This window comes from Trichechus manatus, unplaced genomic scaffold (assembly GCF_000243295.1).
Source record: "Trichechus manatus latirostris isolate Lorelei unplaced genomic scaffold, TriManLat1.0 scaffold00382, whole genome shotgun sequence".
NCBI lineage: Eukaryota > Metazoa > Chordata > Mammalia > Sirenia > Trichechidae > Trichechus > Trichechus manatus.
Window position 1 is genome coordinate 232,122 of NW_004444318.1, and position 13,026 is coordinate 245,147.

The following is a 13,026-nucleotide window of genomic DNA, read 5'->3' on the forward strand; positions in this document are numbered from 1 at the left end:
TTAAACAAAACAAAACAAAACCAAACCTGTTGCCATAGAGTCAATTCGGACTCATAGTGACCCTATAGGACAGAGTAGAACTGCCCCATAGGGTTTCCAAGGAGCTGCTGGTAGAGTCAAACTGCCGACCTTTTGGTTAGCAACCTGAGCTCTTAACCACTGCACCACGAGGGCTCTCTCTTGTTATATATTTTTTATTTTTCTTACAGTTTATTTGTTGAAGAAACAGTGTTGTTTGTACTGTAGAGTTTTTTGTAGTCTGGATTTTGCTGGTTGATTCCCTGTGACAGTATTTAGTATGTTCCTCTGTCTCTGTGTTTCCTGTCAGTTTGTAAATAAATCTAGAGCTTGTTAGATTAAGGCTTTTTAATATATTTACTTTTTTTTTTTTTTTGGAGGACAAGTGTACCTCCTAGGTGGGGGTTTGCTCTTCCTTCAGGGAGCACGCAATGTCTGGCCTTCTCTTTGGGTTGGCACCAGCAATTGATGCCCAATGCCCAGATCCATTACATTATTAGGGGCTGCAAAGCTGTGATATTGTATCATTCCTTCAGTTATTAGCTGGAATATACCTATCAAGGGAAACTTCCCCTCATCTACTATTTGGTTACCCAGGGGTATAGTTTAGCTAGGAAAGGCAGAATAAGCATTTGAGTCTTTTCCTATATTTACTAGTTTTCAAAAATAAGTAGTTACTTCATCTTGGGCTTTATTTTATAGTTTTCCTAGACATTTGTGAACCATTTTTTCTGTGTAGAGAACCGTGCCAGGCATTCTAGTGACTGCAAAGGTAAGTTAGGCACAGAGCCTTTTTTTAAGGAGTTTTCTGTCTAGTCAGGTGAGACAGAGCTGGGCACAAATACAAACCAGTAATTGAAGAGGTCTGGGGATAGAAGTCATGATGTTGGGATGAGTATGGACTTCTCTCGCCTTTATATTGCAAATTGGAGTGCTGGAGGTGTTGGTGCCACTTTTAAATTCATCCAGATTGTACATTGAAAGATAGAAAATCTTTTCTGGGTAAGAGGGAAGAAGAGGAGCATGGCTGTGGGTGGAGAATGGCTGGGGAGGGGAGCATGGCAGAGGAGTTGGGAAGTTTGCTCATTAGACACTTGGATTCTGGTGAGGATACGTTTGATTAGCTACCCTTCCATTCCTGTTTTCCAGAGCCTAGTATACATGTGGGGAGATATGCTGAGCAACGTGGGAGCTGCTAAGAAGGTTTTTTGCTACTTGGACCGACAGCCAGACCTGCCCCCATCAGGGACACGGGCCCCTTCCACCCTGAAGGGGCATGTGGAATTCAAAGATGTCTCCTTTGCATATCCCAGTCATCCTGACCAGCCTGTGCTCAAGGTGCCCGAAAGAGGCCACAGTGAGAGAACCTGGACCCCCACTCCCTGCCACTCGTGCTTAATGAGGCATTGCAGCCTCTAGATCATTTACCTCTGAGAAGCTTATCTTGCCTTTGATGCGAAAAGAAAGGGAAGGGTCTTGAGGAAGAAGAGGTTGACCCCTAACTCTCCCCTGGCTTTTCCAGGGGTTGACGTTCACCCTTAGTCCTGGTGAGGTGACCGCGCTGGTGGGACCCAATGGGTCTGGGAAGAGCACAGTGGCTGCCCTGCTGGAGAATCTGTACCAGCCCACAGGGGGCCAGCTGCTGCTGGATGGGGAGCCCATCTCCCAATATGAGCACCGCTACCTGCACAGAAAGGTAGGTGGGGAGGGAGAAGAGGGATGGGAGTAGGAGAGGAGCATGCACAGAGAATGCGGAGGCGGCCGGAACCATAGGAAGCAACACAAAGGGTCCATTCTGGTGGAGGTAGGGGAGGCACACAGGAGGGTCTCTGTACTGGGGGATGGGGGACTTTGCACACAGCTGTCTGCTCTCATCTGCTTTGTACAGGTGGTTTTGGTGGGGCAGGAGCCTGTGCTTTTCTCGGGCTCTGTGAGGGACAACATTGCTTATGGACTGGAGAACTGCACGGATGAGGAGGTTATGGCTGCTGCCAAGGATGCCCGTGCAGATAAATTCATAGCGGAAATGGAGCATGGGATGCATACAGGTACCTTCTGCAAATTATAAGCCTGCCCTCCAGTCAAAAGAAAAAATAGAATTTACTCATGGGGTAAGGGTGGTGTCTCATGGAACATATTCTTGTAACTCTGTATTTGCTACTTACCTGCCTTTTATTTCCACTTCCCCTCCTTCCCCAACACCATGAATTCTCTAGCCTCTTTCTTGTTCATGAGTCTTTGTTCCCAGAGAACCATGCTTTCTGAGAGTAGTGCTTTCTCCATGCAGGCAGCCTCATAAGGTCCTCACCCCCACAAACCTCCTTATACCAGAGCCTCACATCTCCTAACTGGTTTTTGTGGAAATACCAGTCGTGCGCTTGTTCCTCCTCATGGTGAAGAATGTTATTTGTGGCCACTTGTGTCTGAGGAAGTGTGTTTCTCTGATTTCATTAGATGTAGGAGAGAGAGGGAGTCAGTTGGCTGCGGGACAGAAACAGTGTCTGGCCATTGCCCGCGCGCTTGTACGGGACCCACAGGTCCTCATCCTGGATGAGGCCACCAGTGCCCTGGACGTTGAGTGTGAGAAGGCGGTGAGTGCTGGGGACCAGCTTAAATCTGGGGTGGGAGGGACGGGAGAGTAGGACCCGAGGGACCATGTTTGAAGGGTGGTCAGCATGTGCCGAATTGGGCAGGAGGAGGATGAATGACCTACTAATGGAAATATTGGCACCTTCTTGGGATTGAGGACTGAGGATGGGGAAGGAACAGAGAATACGGTGGGGGTGGGGACATCTCCGATTTCTCTACCTGCAGTAGTACAGGTGATAGAAAGTGGCAGTGTAGACCTTCATCTACCACTCTTTCCTACCTTGGAAGAAAATCCTGGCAGTCTACTTCTAGAAGATCAGCCATTGAAAACCCTATGGCGCACAGTTTTACTCTGACACACATGGAGTCACCATGAGTCACCTTAATGACAAATGGTACTGGTTACCATAAGACACGAGATGGTGCTCAGTGGGATGTGGTGTCCATCTTTTTTTGGTGTCCATCTTCTTCTGAGGTTTCATGATCCTCCCTCTTCAGCTGCAGGACTGGAGAGCCCGCGGGGGCCGAACGGTGCTGAAGATCGCTCACAGGCTGAAGACAGTTCAGAACGCTGACCAGATCCTGGTGCTCAAGCAGGGGCAGCTGCTGGATGGGGCCGAGCTCATGAAGCAGCAGGACGTCTACGCCCGCCTGGCGCAGCGGCAGCTGGAGGACTGAGACCCAAAGGACCTTGGGTCTTTCTCATGGCCATCTCCACCGCCCAGGGTAGCTCCTGCTTTGACTTTCCCTGGGGCTGTGCCCCTGAGTAGTTGTTCCTGGAGCTGGAGCATGATGGAGGTGTGCTTTCGGGGGACGTGGGAGGTGGGGAGGTAGGATACCTTGTTTCCTTGTTGAACAGAGCTTTGCCTGTTGCTGAGTAGAGTATTGTGACATAATAAATATATTTTAAAATGTTTTTTCATTATTACATCAACAATACACATTCATATAGAAAAATTAGAAAATATAGAACTACCCATTGTCTCACCACAACCACCATTACTATTTTGTTGGTCTATCTTAACAATCTTTTATCTGTTCTTAGAGATACTATTAAGCAATATAACATATTCATAAGGTGCCTTTCTGTATCTGTTCCCCCTTCCTCCTGGTGTCTGATATTTTAAGGGAACTGGAGTATGGAGGATACAGCATTATTCTCCAATTATTAGTGCTAATAATTACATTGATACCGTTTATAGCGTATTAATATGCGTAGGAACCTATGCTAAGTGTTTTTCATGGATTATTGCTTTTATTCCTTATCCACAACCTTATGAAATTGGTTATTATCATCCCCATTGTACAGATGAGAAAACTGAGGCTCAGAGAGATTAAATAACCTTCCCAAGGCTACATAGTGGCAGAGTTGGAATTCGAATATCCCAGCCTAACCCAGAGCCCACATTCTCAACCAATAAGTTATATTGCATCTTATGTTCATAATCTCTGATTCAGAATCAGATCAAACAAAACTCTTACTTACAGCTCTGAACAGCTCTATTTTCTCTCTAGTCCCGTTGTCATACCCTTCTTTCGTCGTATTTGATTGTCTCATCTCCAAAGAGGTTCCTCTACCGTTGGCTCCCCTCTTCTAGTCATTCTCCGTGAAGCCACTTCTTTTTGGAAAGCAAATAGGATGATGTCACTCCTATGAAATCCTTCATCCCTTTATTCTCAAACCCTTTGCAGAGAACACAAGGTTTTCCAGCCAGTTAGCCTGGCCTTAGTCTGCATTAAGCTCCAGCCACAAGAAACTTCCTGCCCTCCTTAATAACTTTGTACCTTTGCATATAGTGTTTACTTACCCCATTCTCTGCTCCACCCTCCCTTGATTTCCCACAAATTCCTGGAGACAGCTCAGCCCTACCCCATCACCATTTGATTCTCCCCTACCTATAATTTCTCTCATCACTTACCTTCAGAATCTTTCGCATCTAGCTCTGTCCAAAGGAAGATACGAAAGAAGAAGGGGAGTCTTAGGAAGCTCTTACAGATTGCTGTGTGCCTTGCCCAGTGTGCAAATAGCATTGAATTTCAAAGCCTTCATGCCCCTGCCCAGTGGGAGGTCTTCCAGGAAACCTCTTATCTCCTCAGTCTGGAGAAAGTGCCCTTTCCTTGTGCTTCTATCAATCCTGGGGCTTAACTCTTTCACAGCCCGTATTAAACTCTAAATCTGTTGCCTTGGAGTTGACTCTGACTCGTGACAGCCCCATGTGTATTAGAGTACAACTGTGCTCCATGGAGTTTTCAGTAGCTGAGTTTCTGGAAGTAGATCATCAGGCCTTTCTTCCAAGGTGCCTCTGGGTGGACTCCAACCTCCAAGCTTTCGATTAGCAGCCGAGTGCATTAATTGCACCACCCAGGGGCTCTTATTAAACTCTAAATCAAAAAACCAAACCTGGTGCTGTGGATTTGATTCTGACTTGTGGCAACCCCATGTGTTAGAGTAGGACTGCTCCACAGGGTTTTCTTGACTGTAATCTTTACAGAAGCAGATGAAGGTAGGTTCAAACCACTAACCTTTAGGTTAATAGACAAGAGCAAGCTGTTTGCACCACCCAGGGACCTTATTAAACTCTATTCTTTTTGTTTGTCCTTATCCCCCACTAGACTTTAAGCTCCTGTGGGAAAACCATGTATTTTATCGAGCTTTGTTATCTTCTACCTGGCACAGGGCCCAATTCATAGTAGACAATCAAATATCTGTTGAATAAATGAATAACCCTCCATCCTCACTTAATCCTCCCTTCTCACACCAATCACTGAAAAGCCAACACTGGTTACTGGGAGGGACTTAAACCTTGGAAGCTTCTTATTCTAGGAAACAGAAACTTTCACATTCCCGGAAATAGCAGGTACTTTCCAGAACTGCTGTTTTGGATTTTTTCTGCATAGCAACTGTTGAGGGGTGAGAAGGGGGAGTTTCTCATGCAGGTAAATAAGCCTTTTTTGCCCTGCTGCTCCACCCCATCCGCCTCCCAAATTTCACTGCTGGGTAAATGTGCATTTGCAGAGAGAGAAGGCTGACCTGATTGCTTCTGCCCACAAAATGCCCTTTCTCTGTTTATAAAATAAGAATAATAATTCCTGCACCTCCAACCTTACAGAGTCTGTAGACCTACTGGAGGAGTCATTGGGTGGTGCAAACAGTTAACATGTTCAACTGCTAACCGAAAGTTTGGAGGTTTGAGTCTACCCAGAGGTGCCTTGGAAGAAAGGCCTGGCAATCTACTTCTGAAAATCAGCCATTGAAAAACCCTATGGAGCAGAGATCTGCTCTGATACATGTGGAGTCACCATGAGTTGGCATCTACTCAATGGCAAGTAGTTTAGCCTTCATGGAAGATGATTTATGAAAATGCTTTTTTGATATCCTCAGCACAATGATACCCATAGACTCATAATACTTTAAACCTAGAATGATTCTTAAAAATAATGTAGCAGTCAAATCTTATTTTACAGATAAAGAAAAACTGGCCTGAAACCACATACCTATTCAGCAATAGAGCTGGGAAGAAAACTTGGGCATTCTGATGGGCAGTACAGGAAGATTCAGCCAACCTGAAAATCTTAACATGTCCCAGAGATTTCTTAGGGGAAAATCCTAGGGAAAGGTTCTCCGACAGTCAAAGTATTCAACCTATTAGATAGACAAATTCCTACAAGGGCAGCTCTGTTTTGGTAACTACAGTTATTAGTAATTCCGGGTTTCCCCAGGGTGCTTTTCATTCAGTCCCACCCCCACCCCCACCCCCATTTGATTCCCGCCCCCCCCATACTTTCTCTTTCTTGTCACTTAACTTCAGAATCTTTTCCACTCAGTCATGTTTTACTCTTTCCAAAGGAAGATGTGAAGGAAGGAGAACCTTAGGAACCTCTCATAGATTTCTGTAGCTACCCAAACAGCTCCCCACCCTGTCTGTCCTGCCCAATGTGGAAACAGCATTGAATTTCAAGTCCTTCATGCCCCAGCCCAGTGGAACAGCCACTTGGATTCCACATGGCAATCGTGAATCAAGCAGAAGAGTGGAATTGTCAGAATTTGAGGAGACAGGACCAGGGAACAAGAAAAAGCTCTTGCCCGTGTTTTGGTGCTGGGAGCACTCCTTTGAGTCTGGTGCCATCAAGTGGTTACCAGGAAATACTGGGTGTTTGAACCTAGAGTTAAACGGAATCTTATGGATTATAATGATTCTAGTAACAATAATAATTATCATTTATTGAATGCTTACTGTGTGCCACTGCTGTGCTAAGTTCCTGATATATAGTTTTTTAAAATTTTATCTTCAAGATAGCCCTATATGGCAAGTATGACTATCCCTGTTCTAAAGATGGAGCCCTGGTGGCGACAGTGGTTAAGAGCTCAGCTGCTAATTAAAAGGTCAGCAGTTTGAATCCACTAGCCGCTCCTTGGAAACGCTACGGGGCAGTTCTACTCTGTCCTGTAGGGTTGCTATGAGTCGGAATTGACTCGACGGCACAGGGTTGGTTTTTGTTTATTCTAAAGATGAGAAAATGGAAGTTTAGAAATATTTACTAATTTGTCTGGGTCACACAGCTAAGAAAAGGTGGACTCTTCCCAGCTTTACAACAAAATACCTCAAAAGAGTTCTGTATACCCACATTATCCATGTATCCTCCTACTATTTAAAAAAAATTCTTTTTTTAAATTTTGGTGAAAGTATACACATCATTTCAACAATTTCTACATGTACAATTCAGTGACATTGGTTACTTCTTCAAGCTGTGCTACCATTCTCACTATCTTTTCCCACACTATTCCACCACCATTATCTTAAACTCACTGTCCCCTAAGCTTCCCATCCAACCTTTCGAGCTGCCATTGTTAATTTGGTCTCACACAGATACTTCTCTAAAAGAGCGCAATGCTCAAAGCAGATATACTTTACTAATTAAGGTAAGATATTTAAAGGAGCCTTGGTGGTGGGGTGGTTAAGTGCTCAGCTGCTAACCAAAAAGTCAACGGTTCAAACCAGCTAGCTGCTCCATGGGAGAAAGATGTGACAGACTGCTTCCATAAAGATTACAGCCTTGGAAACCCTACGGGGCAGTTCTACTCTATCCTAGAGTGTAACTATAAGTTGGAATCGACTCGTTGGCAATGGGTTTGGTTTTTATTTATTGGTTCAAAGAAGACTTCTAGGAATAGTTTTGGTTTAAGGTTTAAAGTTTAAAGATTATCTCAGGGCAATAGTTTCAGGGCCTCATCCAGCCTCAATGGCTCTAGAAAGTCTGGATTCTATTGAGAAGTTGAAATTATGCTCTGCATTCCCCCCTTTTGATCAGGATTCTTTTATAGAATCTTTGATCAAAATGTTCAGTAATGGTAGCTGGGCACCAACCAGTTCTTCTGTTCTCATGGCAAAGAAGGCAGTTGTTTACGGAGGCAACCAGACATGTATTTGATTTTCTCCTCAGATTCCTGACTTTCCTTCTTCCTCTGTTGGCTTCAGATGAATGGAAACTAATTGTTGTACCTTGGATGGTCTCTTGCTAGTTTTAAGACCCCAGTTGTAATGCAGCAAATTAAGAGGTAGAGCACAAGTACTGAGGAACAATATTAGGCCAGTCAATTGCGACGTCCTTCAAAACCATGCTCTTAAATCTCCAAACCAAGAAAACAAATCCCATGAGGTGTTTAGTTGTGCATAAGCAGCCTCAACAGCTGCTTTTTTTTTTTTGTAAAAATAGATGTAACACAACATTTGACAACACAACATTTATCTAAGACCCTAAGTTTTAGTAGAGATAATCATTGCATAATGATAAAAGTGCAAGTCACCAGAACAGTGTACTAAAATTGAATCAGACTGCAGCTAGTAACATAGCTACAAAATATGCAAGGAAGATATAGACAGAATTACAAGAAGAAATTAATTGAAAAATCTATACACATTTATCTATAATTCATAGATTAAGTAGAAAAATGAATATGATGTAGAATAAGCTTACTGATGGCCTTGTCGGTAATATTTGGAAGTCAAAAGATATCACTTAAAACTGATAAATCAAGCAGTAGTATTTACAGCATATTTAAGAGTACAAAGATAAACTCAAAGAAAATGGAAGGGGGAGGGAGAGGATATAAGCTAATTTTTATGATGGTTCATAATAGAAAACCAATAAGAGCTATCTAAAGAAAGAAAGAACTAAGTATGTTATGTAAAAATAAAATTACTAAGGTAATCCCAAAATATAAATTCTCCTAAATATTTTCAAAAGCTCCAGGTTTAAAAATCACAAAAAAGACATAGTGAAAAAATTTTATAAGTAGTATATTTAACAGAAAATAATAATATCCCCAAATTAGACTGAATGTATTTGCCATATTAATAATTGTAAATGGATTTAACTCATCTATAAAAATAAAGATATTTTATTTTTAGATTAGATTCAAAGGAAATATTCTGCTGTTTGCAATATACGAAAGGCCCACCTAAAATAAAGTAATTTAGACAGTTTCATTTATTAGCTTAACAAATAAAATGATAGACAAAGGCATACCAACAACAACAACAGCAAAAAGGTAAACAGAAAGGAAGCAGAGGTCACAATATTATTATCAAACAAGATGAAATTCAGACCAAAAAATGATGTGAGTCCAAGAAGGGCACTTTATAATGCAAAAGTGTAAAGTTCATAACAGATATATAACTGTTATGTATATTTAAGCTCTAAATAACATACAAGCAACTCTCATAAAGCAGAAATTAAGGTAGATACAAGAGAAATATTCAGAACTGTACTGCTAATAAGATAGTTTAATTTGCTTTTCTCAGGACTAGACAGATCAAGTGGACAAAAAGTAACTATGGATCCAGAAGATATTACTAACACAATAAAAAATGGATCTGATGGAGTTATATTGAACTTTATTGAAAATAGAGAACACAGCTTTTCAAGTTCTAACAGAATAAACCATGTATTACGGCACACAAAAAAATCTCAATGATTCCCAAAATGTAGGAAGTATGCAGATATTATTCTCTGACCATAATGGAACAAACTAAATAATAATAAGAAAATCAGAAAAGATTAAAGGCTCCTCCACATGAAAACTTAAAAAGACTGTTTGTCTCTGAGGCCAGAAAGGAAATAAACTGAAAATTTTCTAAAAAAATGATAATTAAAAATTACATATGAAAACCTTTGGGACATAGCTAAAGTGATGCTCAGAGGCGCATTCATGACCATAATTACTTATACCAATAAAAGGAAAGAATGAAACCAAGTGAATTAAGTGAAAAGAACAACAGAATCAATTAAATAAAGCAGGAGCAGATAATAAAGATAAAATCAGGAATTAAAGACTTAAAACACGGAAAAAAAGTTGAATGAATAAATACAAAAGCTTTTTTTAAACAATTTCAATAAAATAAACAAACTCCTAACAAACCTAATTAAGAAAAAGTAGAGAAATTGAAAGTAAACAAAATAAGAAATGACAAAGGCAAAATTAATACAGTAACAGAGGAAAGATCATGACACTATTTTGCTTAATTTTATAAAAATAAACTTGAAACCTTGGATTAAATGAATAATTCTCTTGAAAAATATACCCAAACTGACCCCTGTAAAGGTGGAGTATATAGACTGATTTTCATAGAAGAAAGAGAAATCTTAACGAGCTACTCACAGAAAAACAACAGGTCCAGATATTTTCACAGGGAAATATAATCAAATCTTTTTTTTTTAAACAATATTCTATTGTGTTTTTGGTGAAAGTTTATGCAGCAAATTAGGTTCCCATTTGACAATATCTATACAAATTGTTCAGTGATATTAGTTACGTTTTTTACAATGTATCAAAATTCTCTTTAATTGTGTTCTGGTTGTTCCATTTCCAGTGCTCTTGTTTCCCTGCCCCCTTATCTTCTCACTTTCGCTTTAGAGTGTTAATCTTTTGCTCTCATATACATTAATGGAGTACCATACTCACAGGAAATATCCTTTATTTTGGGTGCCAATCTGTTCTTTCACTGAAAGATGACCTCTGCGGATAGTTTCGGTATAATCAAATCTTCAAAGAACAAAAAGATAATTCCATATCCTAATTAAATGACTCAAAAGCATAAAAAAGCATTCTTTTAATAACATAAAATTGACGCTAAACTATGACAATTCACAAAAACAAAAACTGTAGATAAATTTTATTTATTAATATTTATGCAAAAATCCTAAATAAAGTGTTACAAACAGAATCTAGTACAGATTGTTGAGTTTGTTCCAGAGTACCTTTGTGAAGTTCATAATATTTATAATTATAGTGGGTATTTCCCAGGAATAATGAGTTCAACTGAACAAATTAGTAGAACAAAACTCCACCAATACAAAATTTTCCATGGTGAGGTGATAGACAAAACCATGATTGGAAAATAGTATCACATAGTATGTATAAGTCAATACTTTGAATGAATCCACCCATCCATATGTCACATCAAAGAAGTGATTGCTGATTAGAGCCCGTAGTCTTTAGTTCCTCAGATCCCAAATGAATTCTCACTGGGTGGGATCATGAGCTTGCCTTGGACACCCCAAATTCCAACTCCTGTTGCTCCTCATATCTCTTCCTTCTTACCTTTCTGTACATGCAACATCTCCCTCAAGTTTGGGATCCCAATCACCACTGAGGGAGAATTAAGCAAGTGTTTTGAGCTGGCAAAATTTTTAGTCTAGTACAATCTTTTCATTTAAACTGTAGCTCAACACATGGTGTTATTGAAAAAATATGCTTTAACAGGAGAAGATGAAAATAACCCAAATAAGAACTGAAATGGAGGACGTTACAACAGATCTAACTGAAATAAAAAGGATCATAATACAGTATTATGAACAGCTATACTCTAACAAATTTGAAAACCTAGAGGAAATGGACAAATTTCTAGAAATGCTCTACATGCCCAAACTAATACAAAGTGATGTTGAAAATCTGAACAGACCCATAACAATAGAAGAGACTGAAAAGGTAACTGAAAAAACTCCCAACAAAAAAAAGCCCTGGCCCAGATGACTTCACTGGAGAATTCTAACAAACATTCAGAAAACAGCTTACACCAGTAGTACTCAAACTATTTCAGAACATAGAAAAGGAAGCGACACTTCTGAATTCATTCTGAAGCCTGCATAACCCTGATATGAAAACCAGGCAAAGACACCACAGAAAAAGAAAATTACAGACCAATATCTCTCATGAATATAGATGCAAAAATTCTTAACAAAATTCTAGCCAATAGAATTCACCATCATTTTAAAAAAAATACACCATAATCAAATAGGATTCATACCAGGTATGCAAGGATGGTTCAACATTAGAAAATCAATCCAAGTAATCCACCACATAAATAAAAGGGAAGAAAAGAATCACATGATCATCTCAATTGACACGGAAAAGGCATTCAACAAAGTCCAACACCCATCCCTGATAAAAACTGTCAATAAAATAGGTATAGAAGGGAAATTCCTCAACATAATAAAGTGCATCCATACAAAACCAACAGCGAACATTCTTAATGGAGAGAGGCTGAAAACATTCCCCTTGAGAACAGGAACAGGACAAGGATGCCCTTTATCACCACTCCTATTTAATATTGTGCTGGAAGTCCTAGCTAGAGCAATAAGGCAAGAAAAAAAATAAAGGGCATCCAAATTGGTAACGAAGAAGTAAAACTGTCCCTATTTGCAGATGATATGATACTATACATAGAAAACCCAAAAGACTCCATGAGAAAACTCCTGGAACTAATAGAAAGATTCAGCAGAGTAGCAAGATGCAAGATAAATATACAAAAATCAGTTGGATTCCTATATGATAATAAAGAGAATGATGAAAAGGAAATCAGGAAAACAATACCATTTATAATAGCCTCTAAAAAAATACTTAGGAATAAATCTAACCAGGGATGTAAAAGACATATACAAAGAAAACTACAAAACACTACTGCAAGAAACCAAAAGAGGTCTACATAAATGGAAAAACATACCATGCTCATGGATAAGTAGACTCAACTTTGTGAAAATGACAATTCTACCCAAAGCAATTTACAAATACAATGCAATCCCGACCAAAATACCAACAACATTCTTTAAAGAGATGGAAAAACTAATCATTAACTTTATGGAAAAGGAAGAAGCCCCGAATAAATAAAGCACTATTGAAGAAGAAGAATAAAGTAGGAGGACTCGCATTACCTGACCTCAGAACCTACTATAGAGCTATGGTAGTCAAAACAGCCTGGTACTGGTACAATGACAGACAAATTTACCAATGGAATAGAATTGAGAACCCAGATGTAAGGCCATTCACCTATGGTCACCTGATCTTCGACAAACACCAAAGTCCATCAAATGGGGAAAAGACAGTCTTTTTAACAAATGGTGCTGGCAAAACTGGATGTC

The 13,026-nt window shown here is 40.0% G+C and overlaps 1 protein-coding gene across 2 annotated transcripts in view; it reads left to right on the forward strand.

Moving 5' to 3' along the window:
- The window catches only part of TAP2 (transporter 2, ATP binding cassette subfamily B member), a 37,507-nt gene that overhangs the window by 6,839 nt on the left and 17,642 nt on the right, over positions 1 to 13,026 (forward strand). Inside the window, exons 8-12 of one of the 2 annotated variants that reach the window (XM_004390983.2) lie at positions 1,168 to 1,356; positions 1,541 to 1,714; positions 1,907 to 2,066; positions 2,473 to 2,609; positions 3,106 to 3,596. In XM_004390983.2, coding sequence (XP_004391040.1) covers positions 1,168 to 1,356; positions 1,541 to 1,714; positions 1,907 to 2,066; positions 2,473 to 2,609; positions 3,106 to 3,285 — 840 coding nt within the window. In that variant the 3' untranslated portion in view covers positions 3,286 to 3,596. Of the gene's footprint in view, positions 1 to 1,167; positions 1,357 to 1,540; positions 1,715 to 1,906; positions 2,067 to 2,472; positions 2,610 to 3,105; positions 3,597 to 13,026 lie in introns of those variants that run through there. The other variant, XM_023725720.1, reaches the window with a different exon arrangement.